Source organism: Montipora foliosa, chromosome 5 (assembly GCF_036669935.1).
Source record: "Montipora foliosa isolate CH-2021 chromosome 5, ASM3666993v2, whole genome shotgun sequence".
NCBI lineage: Eukaryota > Metazoa > Cnidaria > Anthozoa > Scleractinia > Acroporidae > Montipora > Montipora foliosa.
In genome coordinates this window covers 27777353-27797638 of record NC_090873.1, presented here as the reverse complement: position 1 = coordinate 27797638, position 20286 = coordinate 27777353, and the positions used below count along the sequence as shown (strand labels likewise).

At 39.7% G+C, this 20286-nt stretch overlaps 1 protein-coding gene across 1 annotated transcript; it reads left to right on the top strand.

Moving 5' to 3' along the window:
* Positions 1–60: 60 nt before the first annotated feature.
* Positions 61–18475, top strand: LOC138003856 (FK506-binding protein 2-like). Its single transcript, XM_068850132.1, has 6 exons — positions 61–252; positions 2985–3047; positions 3895–3988; positions 7284–7317; positions 8016–8086; positions 18268–18475. The coding sequence occupies exons 1-6, from the start codon at positions 148–150 to the stop codon at positions 18465–18467; spliced, it is 567 nt and encodes a 188-aa protein (XP_068706233.1). The 5' UTR covers positions 61–147; the 3' UTR covers positions 18468–18475.
* The last annotated feature ends 1811 nt before the right edge of the window (positions 18476–20286 follow it).

Below are 20286 nucleotides of genomic sequence, written 5' to 3'. Positions count from 1 at the left end.
TTATCAGGAAATTTATTGGAACGATTGGAAGCAATTTTTGGTTTTTAGAACCCAGACTTCCATATACAGAACGCGCTGCGCCTGCTTAGATTTGACAGGGCAGACTGCATCAATTATATTTCATAATTGTTTCTATTATTTTCTGCAATGGATTGGATCTCAAGGCTACTTCTCTGTGCTCATTTCCTTTTGCTCTGTTGTGGAATCAGCTCCGAAGGCAAGAAAAAGAAAGGTTTAGAAACAATCGTCGAGGTATGTGTATGTCCAGTTCTACTCACGGCAGACAGCGTACAAAAGGTTTTCGCTCGCACGTCAACTCAGGTTACTCGAGTATTTGAAAATGCTTCATTTTATAATTTCATGTACTGTTAATTCCATATTGGTGATCTAAAACGCAAATGTAATAATGACCTTGCAGCTCTCGTTTTTTGTAAAGGAAAATCGTGAAATTAAAACGAAATGATAAAACCCTGAATGTTACGAGCAATTTTTGGGTACATAATTAATTGACTTCGAGATAAAGAGGAACTCGACTTTGAAAATAAGAGACAAATATTTACTCAAAACGTTGTTTCAGGTGTACTGTGTATTTGATTAAGTTGCGATAACATGTTATCTTTTCATCTTCTTTTTAAGGGACACAGCCAAGTGTAATATTGTAATCATTTGCACCTGTAATTAATTAGTCCTTCTATAAAAATTATGCATCTTGTTCATGAAATTCGATTTGTCAAACTCAAAAACGAAGAAAACCCGTTACCTTGAAAATTAAAATTTTCTTATATTTATGCCGCTTTTCATTGACGTTTTGTAATAGTGCGTTTTGTGGAAATGAGTTTTATTTTCTTTTTTCCTATCTCATTATTGATTATTTTAATGCGTAGAGTTGTGGATTATTCATCACACTCAAATGTTACATCAGTTAATACAAAGCTTTTATGGTCTTTGATATGTGTGACGATATTGACGATTGTAAAGAAAAATTTTCAGACATGTTTAATACAGTCATAAATTATGGACATTAAATTTACTTCTTTTCCACAGCGAATATACAATGTTTGTGATGTCTTTATCTTATGTATACATGTATAAATGTCTTTATTGTTGAAGCAAATGAGCCAAAAAATACTCTGGATGAATAAAAAGCAGTTAGTTACTAGCAAATGCACAAAAATAGTAACATGTTTAATGTATCAGTCAGGAATTAACTACGAATAAATGTCAAGTTTATTCCAATTTATCATTAAAGTGCCCCTGTGATAAAAAAAATCGATTCATATTTTCTTTTGATTTTAAAACTTATGTTAACTAAACACTATAAAGCGACCAAAGTTTTAAACCTTGTGATTCAAATACATTGTATATGTCATGTAATCATGTAATTATTCATTAATTTTTTCCCAACGTTTTACTTATTTCATAACAGTTTTTATGCTGCCAACAGACAATGTAGTTTTTTTTTATCACGTAAGGACCGGCAGGTATTTTTTACAGGTTGCAGGTTGAAATTTCATTATTATGATAACTCGAAAACCGCTGGCACTAAAAGGAAAGGTAAAGCAATAGACTTGCCGTGACTGTTACATGAATAGCTAACCTTAGGCCTAAAAACTTTTCTTTAGGCCTAAATAGGCCTAAGGTTAGCTATTCAAGACATGTAACAGTCACAGGAAATTAGGGTTAGGGTTAGGGTTAGGGTTAGTTCACAGGAATCACTTTACCTTTCTTTTTAGTGCCAGCAGTTTTCCCGTTATAATGAAATTTCAACCTGCATTGTAACCTGCAACCTGCAAAAGGACCTTACTTTTGTGTATTGAAGACAAATTATTGTTGTGTCACCGTGGAAAGCACTATTTTTGGCCATAAATAATCTACACTGTATTTGACATTGCTCCATTTTTGTATGCCTTATGACCTTTTTCTGAATGTACCATGTGGTGTGATCATTTGGGTTGGGGACAGGGGTTGTACATGTACCTTGTCTAAATGGCCAATTCACTTGCATCACTTGGCCTTATCCCACTTATTTTAGCTTAAGTATCGAGTGATTGCATGAAAGATCATACAGTCATTTGATATCATAAAGACAATATCATGGGATTAACCTTTTCAGTCCCAAGTGGAGTGACACTTACAGATTTTACTCTATTTAACATAGGTATGGGAGAGCTAAGCTTTTGACACATTTTAAAGGCCATAACAGTATTCCTGTACTGAACGGCAAGATGAATCAGTAGCCAATTTAGCTCCCGTAATACTGGCGAGATATGCTCATGCTTTTTTGTGCCAGTTATGATGCGAGCAGCAAAATTTTGAATGCGTTGAAGTTTCTCGAAACGTCAGCTTTCCAAATCTTTCACGATGGTTATTGGACCTTTATCAACTCATTTGATAAAATCCATTTCTGTCTCAATCTCCCACCGACACTGTACCACAGTTTCTTTAGAAACTAAAATTTTGTTCTCTCAGATGAGTTCGCCCATACGAAAAAACAATAATATAATTTACTAAAAACTAAGGCCTTGACTATAATGATAAGGGTCTGCCTGTCTAAAACATACTTAATTCTGTTGATCTGACACAAACTAGCAGCACAAGAAGAAACTAGATTAGTCACATGCTCATCATAGGCCAGACTTAATTGCATCATTATTGTACTCAATCTACATTATTTTAATGCCACATAATTTTACACCTCAATGAGGGCCCCCTTGGGCATGATGTGAGTGCAGATGGACAACATTGTTAGTAGCCTCACATCACACAGTACCCTGAGAGACTTGCATAATCTTCATAATCAAAGGGAAAATAATTCAATAACCGTTTTATTGTTCATTCAAAGTACCTTTAAAGTTTTATGCAAAAAAAAGAAACTTGTATGTTTCTAATAATATTATTGCATATTCGATGTTCTTATTTTGTTGTTAGCAGGAATTTAAATTTACTTTTGTGTGATCTGAGAATATTCTTGGCATTTCATTCAGTACAAACCAGCAAACTGTGAAGAAAAGGCAGACAATGGACATATTGTGTCTGTTCATTACACGGTATGTATCATAGCCTGCGTAGCAAGCGCTAAAAGGGGAGGAAATGAGGGTGGCAGAATTAGTGCTGTCTCCCTCTTACCCTACCCTTGTAGTGCTTGCAACACTGGCTATATATGGCAAATAAAAAATATTCATAGCAGGTTGGACAAGGTAATTATTAGATTTCCTCACTACTGTAGTTCCCTTTGTAAGGCAAGCTAGGGCTTACTTTAAATGTAAGGTTGGCACAATAATTATTATTAGAGTAGGCTTGATTTCAGGCAATCTTTCAAGTCCAGTCTTTGTTCCTCCTCAGGAAGGGGCGAGGGCTCTTGTCCCAAAACCGGCTGTTATCAAGCATATGATCAGAGCATTTCCATCATAATTTGTTTCCTGGGGCCCGTTTTTTGAACATCCCAAAAAAAACTTTTCATGCCTGAGAAACCATTTGCGAAACTGTCATTAGCTTGTTTTGACAACCTGTTTTTTGCCATGTTTTCAAAATCACTAAAAAACAAGATGATTGTGAAGTTTGCTGGCTTAAAATCCAACCATTCAAAGGGGATTGTCACACCCAAAAAAGGGCCCAAAAAGCTTAGGGACGTTCAAGAAATGGGCCCCAGGGCTCAATTCTCATACTTGGCATCATATGGGTGGAGTTTGGTGGTTCTTCAGTTTTCAGCGTATCAAAGGGAATTAAAGAGTTTTGGTATATAAAGCTCATGCCTAAGGACTGACAGGTATTGATTGTCAGTGGTAGAGTAACATTTCTGTTTTAGCATGGTTTTAAAAAACTTCAAAAACAGAATTAGCCTGTAATTTTTCGTCCCTGGATTGTGAACTTGTATAAACCTTGAACAAATTGTAGGGCACTCTGGAAAATGGCCAGATGTTTGACTCATCACTTGCAAAAGGACGAGAACCTCTAGAGTTTCAACTTGGCAAAGGAAAAGTCATAAAAGGTAAAAATTAGAAGTTTATTAAATAAAGCCGTATATAATAATCCATGAGAAGAAAAAATATACATGTACAGCAAATACATGATAAGTTTTTTCAGAAAAGTTAAACTTTTCTGAATAATTTATTAAAGCTTTACAACAGTGCTGTAAAATGTAGTTAATTAAGCATGACTCGTTAGTGCCATACTCTGTTTGTCACGTTATTTTGTAAACATTACGCAGTGCAAACAAGATATCCTTTAGCCTTGTTTTTAATACTGTCTGCTTACAGTTATATCCTTCATCTGGGACGGGCGAAAAGCAACAACTATCCCCATTCATGTTGCATTGAGCTCTACACGAGTTGTTTGTATTAGATGGTACGTTAGTCCTAGACATTAGTCCCAGTTTATAAGATGTAGTAAGTCCAAAGTATCACTCTATGAGCTCTTTAGTTTACTGTAAGGAGTAACTTTAATGTTTACGAATTTTATTATGACTCCTCCGCATGGCAATTTAAAAGCTATGAGCCCTCACCATTGTCGTCAGGACAATCTCACTTCACTGTCGACAGAAGTTCTTCGCCTTTGTCTTCAGGCTCTCAATCTGCCCATAACTGGCAGCAAAGACAAACTGATTTCCTGCTTGAAGGCTGCCATCAAACAACCTTGCCTAACCACGCAGCCACCACCCGGTCGGGTGAAAAAATCCATGACACCGCTTCTGCGCGGGCAGTGCTAAAATTGTGCGTAAGACTTTGAAGTATTTTCTGTTGCAATGTTAATAGTGAGTTTACGTTCAATGAACAGTCGATGAAGAAGACTTCTAAAGACCCGACTTTGGATGTCTTTTGATTTCTTTCAAAAAAACTCTTCCAAAATTTAAGCGGCCAAATTCAGAGTGTGGCTTATCTGGGGGTGTGGCTTATCTGCAAGTGTTTACGGAAGTCTGGGGTTGCATGGCGGGACCCTTTATCTCCTCTCCACTCCTCAATCTGCAATGTCACCCTTTGAGCGTGGTCCCCAAGAAACACACTCCTCTGAATGGCACGCAATTTATCATTTATCATAACCTGATGGGGATAGTATTAATGACCACATCCCCAAGGACCCCTACACCCTCCAATATGTCCAGGTAGATAATCTGATCCATATCCTGAAGTCCCTGGGTCTGGGTTCATTTATGGCCAAGAGAGATCTCAAATCGGCCTTTTGTCTCATTCCCATTAACCCAGACAATTGGCACCTGCTAGGTATCTACTGGCAAAACCAGTTCTGCATAGACTTCTACCTCCCTTTTTTGGACAAATTCAAATGAACCTGGGATCTGCCTGGTGCTCCGTTCCTTTACGTATCGCAGCTACGTGGAGCTGGATGAGCTGCAATCGGTTATAGGACGGTGGTATAGGTACATTATAATATGTTTGCAAGGCGGTAGTACCTGGGAAAACATTTTTACAGTACATGATTAACTTGACTACTAGTAGGGGAGTACCCAGCCATTTTCACCACATCCAGTTAAACAAAGAATTTTTCAAAGATCTTTCAATGTGGAAAGCTTTCCTCACCAGGTGGAATGGGCGCTCTTTCTATTTAGACGCCGCCGGCCGTTACCCCTTCTCCTGATCTAGAACTGTACACCAATGCCTCTGGATCTGTTGGTTTTGGTGGTTGTTAATTGAATGGGCAATGGTTCCAGGGTAGAGAGCCCCCTCACCATCAGTTAAACATGGCTCAGGGTGTGAGCATGGAATGGCAGGAACTTTTCCCCATAGTGGTGGCATGCACAATCAGGTTCCCCAATTTCTGAGGGAAACGTATTCAAGTTTGGTGTGATAATGAATCCGTCGTGGCCATTATCAATTCGGGCCATTCAAAGGCTCCTCTTATCATGGACCTTCTAAGGTTCCTTGTTCTAATATCTATGAAACATAATTTCTTTGTTTGGCAACTTCACGTCCTTGGGGTTTCTAACAAAATTGCTGACGCCCTTTCACGCTTTTAGGACACCGGTTTCCGGTCAGCGGCTCCCAAGGCCGAGAAAACCCCTTGCACCATCCTGCCTTCACTCATGACCCTCTAAGGGACAAAGTCCAAACTTACATGTATGTGAAGTGAACAACTGAGCTATGAAGCCAAGGACGTTGGGAGCTGGTCATTTGTGGGTTCATATGTTCCCGAGATGAATCAACGAATGAAATGATATATGAAATGAATCATTATATTGAACTGTGGATATGAAATCAAGTCAAGCTATGATCCTCACAGTTAGCTAAAATTGCGAGGATCATAGCTTTCCTTGATTTCATATCTGCAGTTCAATATATGATTCATAATAATAATAATAAATAACAATTATTTGCCGAAGGCGAAGTGATGATCCGTGAATATTCACCGACAATCACTGAGACTGAGGCGAATAATTGTTTTAGTATAAATACACAGGTGATTATTTCAGAAAAGAGAAAAAAAAACATTTCAATGCGAAATCATCTTCACTTACAGTGGCAAAACGACTACTGGCAGCCATTTTGTCCGTCGAGGTGATTATCGGCTGATAATCCGAGATATAGCGAGCCAATGAGAGCGTGCGATTTTGTATAATCACCTGTGTATTTATACTAATTGTCATTATTGCCTAAATTGTCTCTTGAAGATTTTCCATCGGTAAATGAAATCAGACTTTCCTCCATAAGCAGATATACATGTATTTTTGCAATAATATATCGTAAAATATTATTTTCCCATTGAAATTTCACTTTTTTTATTTGCACATGTTTCTATAGACATTTAAAAAAAAATCACCAGTCATTTCCAAACTGTCCTGTTTAACTTCGTTGACTCAGCCGCCCAATTTGAACCATTGACTAATGCAGTCTATTCTTCATTTGCAGTCACAGACTGCTTTGCATTTGCAATGCAAAATTCTTTCCAGATTGTAAAGACAAATTGACATAGTCTGTGAAGCAATATCAGTGAAGACACCCATACCTTCTTGCTAGCAGGATCTTGGGTCCAAATAACTTCTAGTATTGCTAATTTTATGTAATTCCACGGCAAAAATGATAACAATTAGGATTAAAACCTATTTTGGTTTAGGTGCCTTGTAATAAATAGCCCACTTTCGATAATTATATTAAAATTCAGTCCTAAACAAAAGGCACCATCTTGAGGCTCTGGGGAATAAACTCATACAAATCCATTTTTTATTCCCCAGGGACTTGAGATGATGCCTTTTGCTTAAGACTGAATTTTAATTTTGTCGAAAGTGGACTATTGTTAGGATTTTCTTTCATTTCATTGTTTTATCTCATTTCCAGGCTGGGAGATGGGAATAAAAGGAATGTGTGTAGGGTAAGTATGAAAACCACATTATTTTCTTGTCATTTCACCATTTCCTAGCTCTGCTAGAACATAAATAATAATATTTAATTTATTACTACCCAACATTGATAGTCTTACATATTTGAAGTGTGGGTTGTAGACATAAGGGAGAAGTGACCCTTGCACTTATCTGGACAATTTAGGCAATATTGTCTCTTAGAGACACCTGAGAAATTCGAAAGGGGCTTTAATGGAATTGGAACCCATGACCCTTGCACTTGAAAATCAGTATGAACTGACAATGAACTGTTGCAGTATGAACTGCAACACCTTGAGTCAAACTACATGTTACGTTATTTTTAACTTCAATTGACAAAAAGTTTGCCCTCTGAAGTACACAATTTCAAAAATCAATAAAATGCACAGGCAAGTACAATTACATGTAGTGTAATTATTAATGCTTGAATCTGATGTTTTGGGTGATAGGCTCAAGTTATTTTTTTCACTGCCAATGGATATGTCTAATGTTACTATCTGATGGTGCAGTCCCCAGATTGTTGTGAACATTGTTAACCACTTTTAATCCTTGTAGCCACACCCACACGCCCCCATCTGCCCTCTCACTCTTTGTTATTCACACAAGGATTTTAGCAGTGACAACGGTGATCTTCTGATTTAAGATAAAGCCTCTCTTTCTCCTCAATCAAATTGATCCATTTTGCTTGCAGGGAAAAAAGGAAACTGATTATTCCACCTCATCTTGGTTACGGATCTCGAGGAGTTGACAACATCATTCCACGTGAGTGCAAGCTATCTTCACTTATAACTGTCTTTGTATGTTTCAACACTTGAAAAATTCCCCTTGACTTGACTTAAGATGCTTTTTATGGCCTAATACACCATGAGCCACTTTTGTTTTGAGATGTTGTGTCAAGGATACAAATTTTACTGCTGCATATGGGAAAGACCACAACTTGGGGAACTGCGGGGCATACTCTTTTTTAATAGAGTATTTTTATTTATTTATTTTTTAAAATTTATTTCTAACAACAAACATTAGCTACACATTAAATCAAAACAGGATAAAAAGAAAAAACGGGAAATAAAAGGAAGGAACAAAAAAATAAAAGGAAAGGAAAACTTAAATACACGAAATTGCAAAATAAATAAAAAAGCAAACAAACTGCTAATAGCGTGGGGAGGGGGAGGGCGAAAAGATTCCTGATCTTATTTTTAATTAATACAATTAAAAAGTAACAGTCTGTAAGATTTGTAAGGAGCATAACATGACGTTACGAGTATTTCTCGGTGTTAATTTACAAATGTAGAACTTTGTATTTATAATTGATTTTAGTAATAAATTCGGTTAGTACAAGTGAACTGTTGTTTAGTTTACTTACATAGACATAGAATTTCATGAAAAGGAGGGTGTAATTGAATTTTCTGACTGGCTTCATGTATGTTGGGTGCTTAAAGGTGACGAAAAGCATTTCTTTTGTATCTGGTTGAAACTTGAAACCAATTAATGACTTTGCATGTGAAGGTTTTGGTAAATTCGCAGTCGATAAAGGTGTGATTTATGGAGTCTGGCTCACCACAGTAGATGCAGTCACTGTCTGTACTTATCCCATACAGGTCTGCAAAGTTCTTTCTTTGTAGTAACAATCCTATGAATAAATTTGAATTGAAAATTTTTCAACTTATTTTCTTTGCATGTTTTTGAAGCCATTTTAAAAGCATCTGTCCAAATCTCAGTATCTATTGAAATATCTCTTTCCCATCTTTCCGGTCCAGTATGGGGTGATTGATGTTTCTTAACGAGAAGTAGGCGATAATAGTCTCTTGCCCTATATCTTTCAAAATTGATTTGACTTGTTTCATTCAGTAAAAAATATTTCCAGTTTTCTCCGTAATTGAAGCTCGAATTGTACCCCAGGGCTTGCGCTCTGTTCTTCGAACGCACAGGGATTGCACTCAAGATTTGATAGAACTGGAGAAAGTTTGTGTTACAATGGTATTTGGCTTGAAATTCTTGAAAAGTTAGGTATTGGCCGTTTTCATTAAAAAGCTGTTGGATCGTGTGGATACCCTTGACAAACCATTTCCTTATAAATAATGGTTTCCCATCAACTAAGATGTCTTTGTTATAAAATAGGATGGTGTCGATTCCTTGATCATAATTGTACAGAGTCTTGATTTCATCAAGTGCAATAAGTATGTCTCTATAGATGAATGTCGGAATGACTTGTGTGTTAAATATTTGACATCATAGTTACATCGAAGCAGGAAATCAAGGCCTGCATGTTTGTTAAAAAAGTAGTCCGGTACTACTTTCCAATTGCAGTTATCTCTAAAAAGAAGTCTTTTGATCCACGCAAGTCTAAGCTATTTTATTGTAAGTTCGATTTCAACCATCCGTAGGCCTTCTGTGGAAAGAAGGAAGGGGTAGTTTCTAAAGAAACTGTGGTGCTGCGTCGGTGGGGAAGTAGTATACAAAAATTTGGTTATATCAACGGAGTTGATAATGTAAATTGGCCACCGTACAGAGATTCTAAAAGCTGACGTTTCGAGCGTTAGCCCTTCGTCAGAGCGAATCCTGGATTCGCTCTGACGAAGGGCTAACGCTCGAAACGTCAGCTTTTAGAATCTCTGTACGGTGGCCAATTTACATTATCAACTCCGTTGATATAACCAAATTTTTGTATACTTCTGTGGAAAGGTTTTGATACATACTAGTGCATTTTATTTTGTCCTTCTTATTTTTCCAAAGGAACCGAAACATTTTATCTTTTACCATTGACACTATTTCCTTAAGGACGTTAACATTGGAAATTGAGTATATTAAGCTAGACAACCCCAAAGATTTAATTATTAATACTTTTCCATAGAGCGTTAATCCTCTTGATTTCCAAATGTCTAAATTGGTCTGTAGTTTTTGTACTTTCAAATTAAAATTAATTTAATAGAGTATAGGTTCTTTAACTTCCCAAAGAATTTTATGAACAAGGGTATGCTTTTTGCCGCATGCAACAAGCTTACGACAGGCCAACAACATGACGTATGAGTGATTGTTGCAGTGTTTTAAAACCTGTTTTTAAATGCTACAACGTTTTCTTCTGATCAACATGACAATCATAAACTAGTTGTAGCACTGTCGTAAATCAGCCCTAAGGGAGCCTAGAATATTATTTAGAGTCCTCGTTTGAAATGCCTGAGGGTCTAATAATACATGTCACTGAGGTTCAGACGTGCTTCCTTAATTTGTAGTTTCATCTGTGAATGGTAAGTCTTCCTAGATAGGGACTATGAATTGTCGGCTCCCTCAAAACCCATAAGTGTTCATAAATTACATGGGAGTTTACAGAATCCACACTCTCCTTGCAACATTTTGGGTTCAATGGCACAGAGATCCCATGGCTATGCTTTGTCCAGCAAAAAGTGTTCACCAAGGCAGGGCTCGACATTGCGACTCACTGGTTGCCAATGCCACCAAAAATCAAGCGTTGGCAACTAGATTTTTAGAGCTAGTCGCCAGTGGGCGACCAACCTTCACCTTTTTCCTTCATCCTTTTAACCTCAAAGGCAAATCAACCGTAGTTTTGGATAAAATGCACGATTTATGCGCACAGAAATAACAAAACAAACCCACGACTCTTCTGGCTCTTCGATCTCCATGTTTCATAATCGAGCGCCATGTTTGATTCAGCAGCTGGTATTGCGGGCGCACTAAACAACACTTGCAATCATTGAAGCGTGAAGTTCACAACGAAGCCTTGGCTTTTTAGCGCAGAAAATATGGAAAACTGGTGATTGTTTATGTTCAGGTTCGTCTATTTATGTAAGCTATAGACTCGATGTTACATGGAAACTTAACAAAAGCGGAGGAAGCACAGGAAACGTGACTAAAGCTGCTTTCACATTGATTATTTACCTCGTAATGCGTAATTATATGTTTTACGAGCCCTGGCTTCCTTTTAAGTTTTAGTATCTCAATCTTAGAAGCTTAAGTGTACCTAAACTTAGGACTATGAAGAAGATTGCATGTGTACATGATCATCAGAAAAATGAAGAAAAAAATATCAGTGAAAAAAATGGCGACTAAAAGTTAAGATCTGGCGACCAAAATTTTTGGATCAGTCGCCAATTGGCGCCTTAGTAAAAATGTTAATTTCGAGCCCTGCAAGGTGGTTGTGTCTCAGAAAGGCTTTTGATGTATAAGGGCACTTTAACTGAAGGGCTTTTGATGTATGAGGACACTTAAACAAGTCAATGGGACTTCGCTTGGTGCAGGAACAATGTAGATTTAGACTACTGAGCTAACCACGTGGCTGTTGGTCGATATAAAACTAAGCTCTATGATGCAAGTTGTTCTTCCTAAGTGGAAAGATGAGCTGTCACCAAAGTTTTAATTGGGCAAGCTTGCTTGATGTGATATGACCACTAATTCCATAAAAACCGGGTTATACTGCACTCAGTGTGTTTTCATCTCCTGTGTCATGAAGTATCCTTTTCTTATTGCATCCTTGAGACTTGCCAGCTCTGGATCCACGATTGCTTGCTCCTGTAACTCTTCCATTGTATCCGCTTCAGAAACTGATTCTCGTACTACAGCCATTATGTCCCCCCTCAAACCCTTTTTCCGGTTCTCTAAGCTGGAATTCTGACTGGTCCTTGGTGTCTCCATTGCTGCCCCCTTTATTCGGTTCTGGATACGTCGAGTTGTAGTCTGCTTTGTTATTTTCTTGGCCGGCCCTCTTTGCAGGTGTGTAATGCATGTGAAAGTTGAAACCCTAAAGTTTCACTTTCATTCTTTCTCTTCGAAGTGGTGCTGTTGCCCTGTAACTTGAAAGCAACGGCACCAGCACCTTGTGGTCAATGTCCACACTGAGAGGGTGTCTGAGACCATAAAGGGACTTCTGGTTGGCAAATATGCCCCACTCAACTGCTTTCGCCTCCTCTTTTGTACTGTACAATGTGTATGTTACAAAGAAATTACAATTATTGGACGAAGACAAAAGTAAATACAGTAACTGGTCAACTTTAAAGTGAAACTAGTTGGGTTGCCAACATTGATTAGTTTAAAAATAATTATTAATAAACACTCGGAAAAGAGGACGAGTACTCTGTGAGCGCTCTCGAGCGGTAGGTTATTGGCCTCCATCTTCTAGCACTGGGGCCATACCGCTATTCCACTCAGCCCAGTGTCTGCTTTCAACTGGGTATTTCTTTGAGGTTCAAAGTACGCCATCATGGTTTCTCCAGACAACAGGGCCCAGGCTCGCTCAAACAACCGATGCCACTCCGGCGTCCACTCAATGGCCCTGTTGCCTGTGCAAATCCTTCCATGAAGTCTCCATTTGCTTCTACGATGAACGGGAAGGAGCACACTTCTGATGGTGACCGTGGAGGTCCGGCAGCATTCAGGGCAGTTACCTTCTCTGGGTCATGTGAGATACCTTCACTTGTGAACACCTTGCCAAAAACCTTACCGGTGTCAGGTTGAACTTGCTCTTCTTCAAACTAAGAGTGAAACCATTTTCTCTCCAAAGCTGCAACATGTGCCTCAGGGCCTTATCGCATTCTTCGTGTGTAGTTCTATAGACAATTATATCGTCGTACATGCTGATTGCATTTGGCTCTTGTGCTACCACCTTCCTGACCTCTTTGTTGAAGATTTCGGCAGCACTATTGATGCCAAAATGGAGTCTCTTGAAGCGTTTGAGCCCCTTGGGAGTGTAGAAAGTCGTGATCTTTCTGCTTTCCTCTGCTAATTGTAGCTGCATATACCCATCATTCATGTCAAGATGCCAGAAATCCTTTGCCTTGTTTAGTCTTGTTTCCAGGTCCCTCAGGGTAGGAATAGCAAGCATGCCTTGTTCTCTTCGTGTATGTATCTGTTGGCATCCGTCATGTCCAGACTGGCCCTTATGGAATACGTTTTCTCCATCCTTCTTCGGAGTCGAGACTACACTACTGCAACACACCACTGTCTCATCTCGCACGTCCTCGATTATATCTATCCCTTCCCACTTGTTTAATAGCTCATCAAACCCACCCACACTGACAGACTCCTTGACGAATGATCTTACAACCCTACGTCACACAAGGCTACAACAATACGGACCTGAACGAGACGCGCGCTACTGGTTTGTGACTCACACGACCGCTTAGCAGACGAATATAAGTACTAAAACAACGTTTTCAGTAAGAACAACTACAACTGCGACTTCGTTACACGCAACATTTATCGTACCACTACACCTACCACTACAGTGACTACACCCTACATCTAAGGGACTTTTGAAATTATCGCTAGGATCCTACAGCCTTACAACATCCGTGTTGCTTACAGACCCATCACTACCTTACGAAAACTACTGACTAACGTCAAAGACAAAGACCAAGCTAGGGACAGACAAGGAGCAGTTTATAAGATCAAATGCTGCGACTGCCAGGTCACTTATACCGGTGAGACCGGCAGAAATTTGAACACTAGATTGACTGAACCCAGACGAGCGACGAGGAACGGTGACATCAACAATAACATTGCTGAACACTATCTACAGACAATCCACAGAATCGACTGAGAATCTGCTGCATGTGTTACCTACATCACTAACTACTACCGACGGATCGTACTGGAAAGCTGGTTTACTAACTGAGAACAAACAGCAATAAACGGATGCCTACAACTTCCTGCACCCTACAAACGACTCATCGACGACATAAACAGAGAAACAACACACTGACGTACTCTCACAGTACTACCCAACGTATTCTACGATACGACCTTAGACCTATAGACGGATCGAAACGCACCTATCGCTGTTTAGTCTTCCCAGCCAATTACATCTAGTCTCAACTGACAGTCGACCAATGACATCTACGACCGGAGTTCTTATAGTATCTACTGACGTTACACAAATCACTTGACTCTGAAGATGACTTCCGCTCAGGTTGTCGAAACGTCAGTCATCTCAAACAGTCCTTCTCAGGACTACACTCACCCGGACGATCGTACTTTACTTAATTGTTTGGTGTTGGTAACATCCCTTGAGATGTTGTAATTAACTTCATATTGTTATGTGGAATGTTATCGTAGTACTAGACCTTAGAAAAAAATAAGAATGCATGTTAAGTGTTAATTTGTGAACTAAGGATAGGTGACAGGGCGTTGGCCCAGGTTATATATAGCAGGGAAAAACGTTGGTTGTGGTGGTTGAAGGAAAAAAACCACGATCTAACCTGTTCTCCAATGATACTGAGGGATCCCACACTTGATCTGATGCTTGATAACATGCCAGACTTGGTTTCCAGCATGTTTTGTTTTAATCCTTGTCGCCAATTTAATGATCAACAACAAACATTACAAGACATACTGCCATGTTAGATCTCAATAGCCAAGTGGCCTAGCCTACGTATGGCCTAAGATGCAGTATGCCTAAGGCCCAGTCCTAACCATCACGTTATTACTCGATGCCACAGGTTATTACCATTCTCCTGATATCATGTTTGGATGTGGTATGAAATTGACACAAGGTATACCAAATGGTGCTTGTTTTCTTGAGAGTGGTGGAGTTGTTCTCTTCACTGTAGCATCTGATTTAACATCATAGGCCATCCAGATTTCTATATTGATAAAAAATGGAACTAACCACACATTAGTTAAATGCATTCGACTATAGAGCCCCAATTAGGAAACAGCCACTTTTACAATGTAGTGTCAACTCTTTTGGTTTGGTTTTACATGAAATAGAAGTTCCCAATTCACACGCACTCATTTCCAGAGCAGCTCGTCTTCAAGTGCATTCATGTGATATCGAGGTAAAGTGCTCCACATACATGGATAGATGTCCTAACATGGCGGCCAAAATGTGAAATCAAATGGCATTGACTGATACACACGTGACTGATTTCAATATATGACATGATAAGTAAACGTTCTCCTTCATCAAATGCAATGATGAAAGTGTCTGGGCCATAGTCAAACTATCAAGATCAAATGAACTCTGTGTTCTTTGTATAAACTACGTGCCTGCCACCTCTGTGACCCGGGTTCAAACCTGGCCTCGAGTCGTATGTGGGCTGACTTTCAGTCGATCTCAATCTGACTCTGAGGGTTTTTCTCTGGGTACTCCGGTTTCTCCTCCCTCATCAAAATTGACTCTCAGTCAATTACATCCAGCTGTGGGAGGATACACTCGATAGGGATAACCTGTGGTATCCTTCCCTTTCATTGAATTAAATGAGTAATGTTGTTATTATTATACCGTAAAATTCCGAAAATAAGCCCCTCCAAATATAAGCCCCCCAAAGTGGTAACGCAAAAAACCTTTCGTTAATTCGCCCCTCCAAATATAAGCCCCCCGGGAGCTTGTACTCGGAAAACAATTAATATCTGCAGTGGAGCTCTCCTCACAGTTGATCTCAGACCCCAAGTATGTAAAGGTACTCACATGTATTCTTTAACTCCTGCCCATTAATGGTTATCACTTGCTGGGTGGTAGGTGCAACACTCACTACCTTTGACTTCTTGGTATTCACCTGCAGACCCACTCTTGCTGAGACTCTGACCAACTCATTTGTTTTGAATTGTCGCTGTCTGCTGGTGGCGGACAACAGTGCTAAATCGTCAGCATAATCTAAGTCCTCAAGCACTTGGAACCTACCCCAGTTGATACCGATATTTGTATCAGTTGATATTTGTGGTAGTTGCTATTGTCCAATCAATTACTAACAAAAAAGAGGAAACCTGACATGACACACCCCTGCCTTACCCCTGACTCGATCACAAATCACTGCGAGTACCTTCCATCATGTTCTACGGAGCACATAAAGGTGTCATAGAGAAGCTTGACCATAGTGATTAACTTTCCTGGAATTCCATAAACGGCCATGATGTTCCAGACTCTCTCGATGGACACTATCAAAAGCTTTTCAAAAGTCCACAAAGATGATGAACAATGGACTGTTCCACTCAACGCACTGCTCTATAATATTGCGGAGGATGAATATTTGATCAATACAACTTCTTCCGGTCCGAAAACCAGCCTGCTCGTTTCTTAACATACGATCAACTTCCCCTTTTATCCTGTCTACGATAATTCTGCACAATACCTTTCCGAGAACCGACAAAAGTGTTACTCCTCTCCAGTTGCCACAAACCTCTAAATTGCCTCTCTTAGGCAACTTGACAACACCCTTTTGCCAATCTCCTGGAATCACTTCTTCATTCAAAATCTTAGTAAACACGTGCTCATGTGCGTTAGCTGTTATCCCAACATCCACTTTCAGAACCTGACAGCCTGTATGCTATCAATACCAGGCGCCTTTCCATTTCTGAGCCCCTTTAAGCTCCTAATAATCTTATTCTCCATGTCATCAATGGCATTCTGCGGACCTGGTAGGTTTAACACTTCCTCAAAGTGCTGCTTCCATCTCTCAATTTGGCTGGCTTCAGAAGTGATCCTCACAACTTCTTCCGATCTCACCGCTACGCTCTTCTTAAATCTGCTGTTGGTTTTTCTTCTCGTAATAGCATAAAAAGCTCCCTGTTCCCCTCTCTGGGCTGCCTCCTCAGCTTCCTTAGCTAGCCCGTCCAAATACTTTCTCTAATCTGATCGTAGCCTGCGTAGCAAGCGTTTCCGTGGGGTTTCCGCGCAAATTTCGATGTTTTGGCCGCGCGAAAATTGGAGCGAGAGCAAAAAAAGGAGAGGGGGGAGGGGGAGAGGAGAATAGGAATTTCCTTCTCCTCTCCTCTCCTCCCCTCCCACCACCATTTTTTTTTGCGCTCGCCCTATTCTCGCGCGGCCGAAAAAAAGAGTTCGCTCCTCGCCCGCTGGAAACGCTTGCTATGCAGGCTAATCTGATCGTAAACCACACTTAACCTCTCTGTGTAGCTTTCTATATTATTTTTTCATACCATCCTTGAGTCGCTCAGATCTTGTTATATTTATCTTGCTCTTCATTTTACTGCGTTCTCGGATCGTCTCCCAATTCTCATCAGAGATCCAGGCGGCTCTTTTTCTCTCCTTCAATCCTTAAACCTTTCTACTCGCTTCATCCAACCCTTCTTTTGAACCCCTGCCAGCTCTCCTCCACTCCATCTAGGTCGGCAAGCGGTTGGAATCTGTTTCTCAACTCCAACCTGAACTCCTGCACTATTTTCGGGTCCTTCGGCTTTCTTATCTCATATTTTTGCTCTTTCTCCTGGCTAGGTGCCTGTCTGGTTCCTCAAACCAAAGTACGTGTTCCAGATAATTTGTCACCTTGTAACATTATTGAAGTTTCTTGTTGATGAACTCTCTTTGCTACTTAAAGGGGCTAGGTCACGCTATTTTAGGTAATTTTGTTTAATTTTGTTAATTATGAGCTCACATTCAAAATTGACCGATTGGACCTCAGAGGGTTGGATCCAGAGAAAAGTGACGTCTAAAGGTTCACTAGCTTAACATTTCAACATGTAAATGTAGCTTATTATATATGCAAAAACGCGAGTTTAATTAAACTCCCGTGCTGCATATTAATTATGCGGCGTACACATGCATTGCATTCTTAAACTACTGGGCCTTTGACGTCATTTTATCCTCGATCCAGCTCTCTAAGGATATTACAGTAAGTAATGGCAAACCATTAAATAGTGTCGTCTTGAAATCAAAGCTTAGAACTTTGGTTGCTTAGTGTTTAATTAACATAGTTTGGAAATCCAAAGAGAAATAAGAATTGACTTTTTGGTCACAGGGTGACTTTAATATTCTTTAGAACACCGACTCGCTTAAAAAAGTGATAATTCTATTTACCGGTGCTTAATTTAATTTGTTGTTTATTTTCATTTATTTATTTAACTGAATTTGAAGTTAAATCAATCCAATCATCTGTCCACTTGTTTGTTTGATCATTCTTTAATTTATTGAATCATTAATTATTTGCAAAGAGCAGGACTTAAACAGTAAAATTCCTGTATTTTTGTTTCTATTACAGCGAATTCAGTGCTGATATTCAACACTGAGCTCATGGCGATCAAGAGGAAATCTCCCTTTGATCCAGTGTTATTGCTGCAGATAGCTTTCTGGCCAGTCTTGGGTGGATTGGTCATGTATTATCTCTACAGAAAGGCAACCGAAGAATCTTCCTCAACCAAGAAGGAAGTCAAATCTCATAGGAAAAATAAAAATAAATAAAGCACCTTTATAGTAGCCAACTTTCATGTGAATTTCGCCATTTTATTTTCCAATTTTGACAACTTAATGCAGTTCAAACGTAAGCTTACATTTCATTTTGCTTTGTTGGATCCCAATATAGAGTATTCTGATTGGCTGAATTCACAATTTAATCTATGCATTGCCTTCTGATTGGTGCGAAAAAGATGGCTGGGTTTTGGTTTTCACAGGGGTCTTGGTTTAATGAGATGCTTTGTGTTTGGATTGGTGGAGAACAGGGAACAGTGCCAGCCAGACGGGAGATGGTGGCGTCCAGAGGGCAAAGGACCCGGATGATGCCACGCAAGATGGCAGAGAATGACATCATGCAAAATCACACAAGATTAGGTTTGCCTATAGAGAGATCTAAGATCTGACAAGATGGCAGAACGGAAATAAATGAAATGAAAGACAGGGTTAGAATGTGTAGGGTGACATGGTGCCAACCCCGTCCCAGTCTTGCGCCATGTTGACCTACAAAGATGAGAAAAGAGAACAGTATAGACCGAATGCATAAATGGCGGCCAAAAAAATATTCTTTTGTTTATGTGCTAATTAGCCTCACTAGCCTCGTTTGCATGGACAAAATACAAAAGAAATGTTGCTTGTGAGCGAGGCTAGTGAGTCTCACTAGCACATAAACAAAAGAATACATTTTTGGGACGCCATTTATGCATTCGGTCAATATCGTAGTGAGAATGGAAGAGGCAGGCCCCTGTACTGACAAGGACACTGCAGCAGTGGGGGAATTTCCAGTCTTGTGATTAAAACAGCCGTAATGGGAGCCCAGGAAATGGAATAGACAGACGGCTATGTGGTCTTCCTATGTGAAAACCCTTACTGCGTTGGGCCTTGTTCATTTGGTTGATCATGGTTAACCTGGCCATCAGTTCCAGGGTGGGTGGCTCTGTAACCTCGTACTCCACGCAAACGATGCATGTTCTTTCTTTCTTGTCCGTTTCTATTTTTTTCCTTTTTCCTCTCTTTTTTTTTCTCTCTCGGCTTGGGGTCATGTCTTTGTTATCTTATCTAGTCAAGTGTTTGAAGCAGTGAACATGGACATGCTTGTTTTATGAGAAAACCAAGGATCAATCAGGAGAGGAAAAGAGGTAACAATGTCCTGTATGGGATGGGGGGTATGGGTCCAGGGTACAGAAAAGGTGTTGGTGTTAGTCTTGGCAAGGTCTATAAAAAGCACAGCTAAGGCACTCAATCACGACATGTCTAGGTCACTGAGAGACTGAAACAGTATGTTACCAGAGGTCACGATCAGGAGAGGATGACATTAGAGGAAATATAAGATAGAAAAAAAGAGGAGCTCAATCGGCATCAAAGAGAGACCATCAGCATCATGAGTACAAAAGACTCTTCAAGCCAGATGGCAGAAGTGGTCCACTTGAGAGGGAATTACCCTGCTCAGCATCTGTTTTTCACCATGATTCGAGACGCATCAGCAAAATTGGAGGCAATAGGAGGTGGGGCAATGTTACCCTACCAGTCAGTGGGACACTCGAGTGCCGTGGGAAGCGTGCCCACTTCTGTTGTGTTTATGCATTTTAGGTGACCACGCCCAGGTGGACGTGCACCCTCCCATTTGTATACTTTGAGGAACCAGAAGAGGCAGAAGCAGAGGATGCAGATACGTGGAAGTAGGAAGACTGGGAGGACTGTGACTTTGACCTCACTAGGAACTGATAAAATCGGATTCTTTGGCAGACGTACAACAAATATTTAATTTCAAACAACCATTGAATCACGAGAAAATGTGGTGATGATGACTCTGAAATGTCGTCTTTTATCA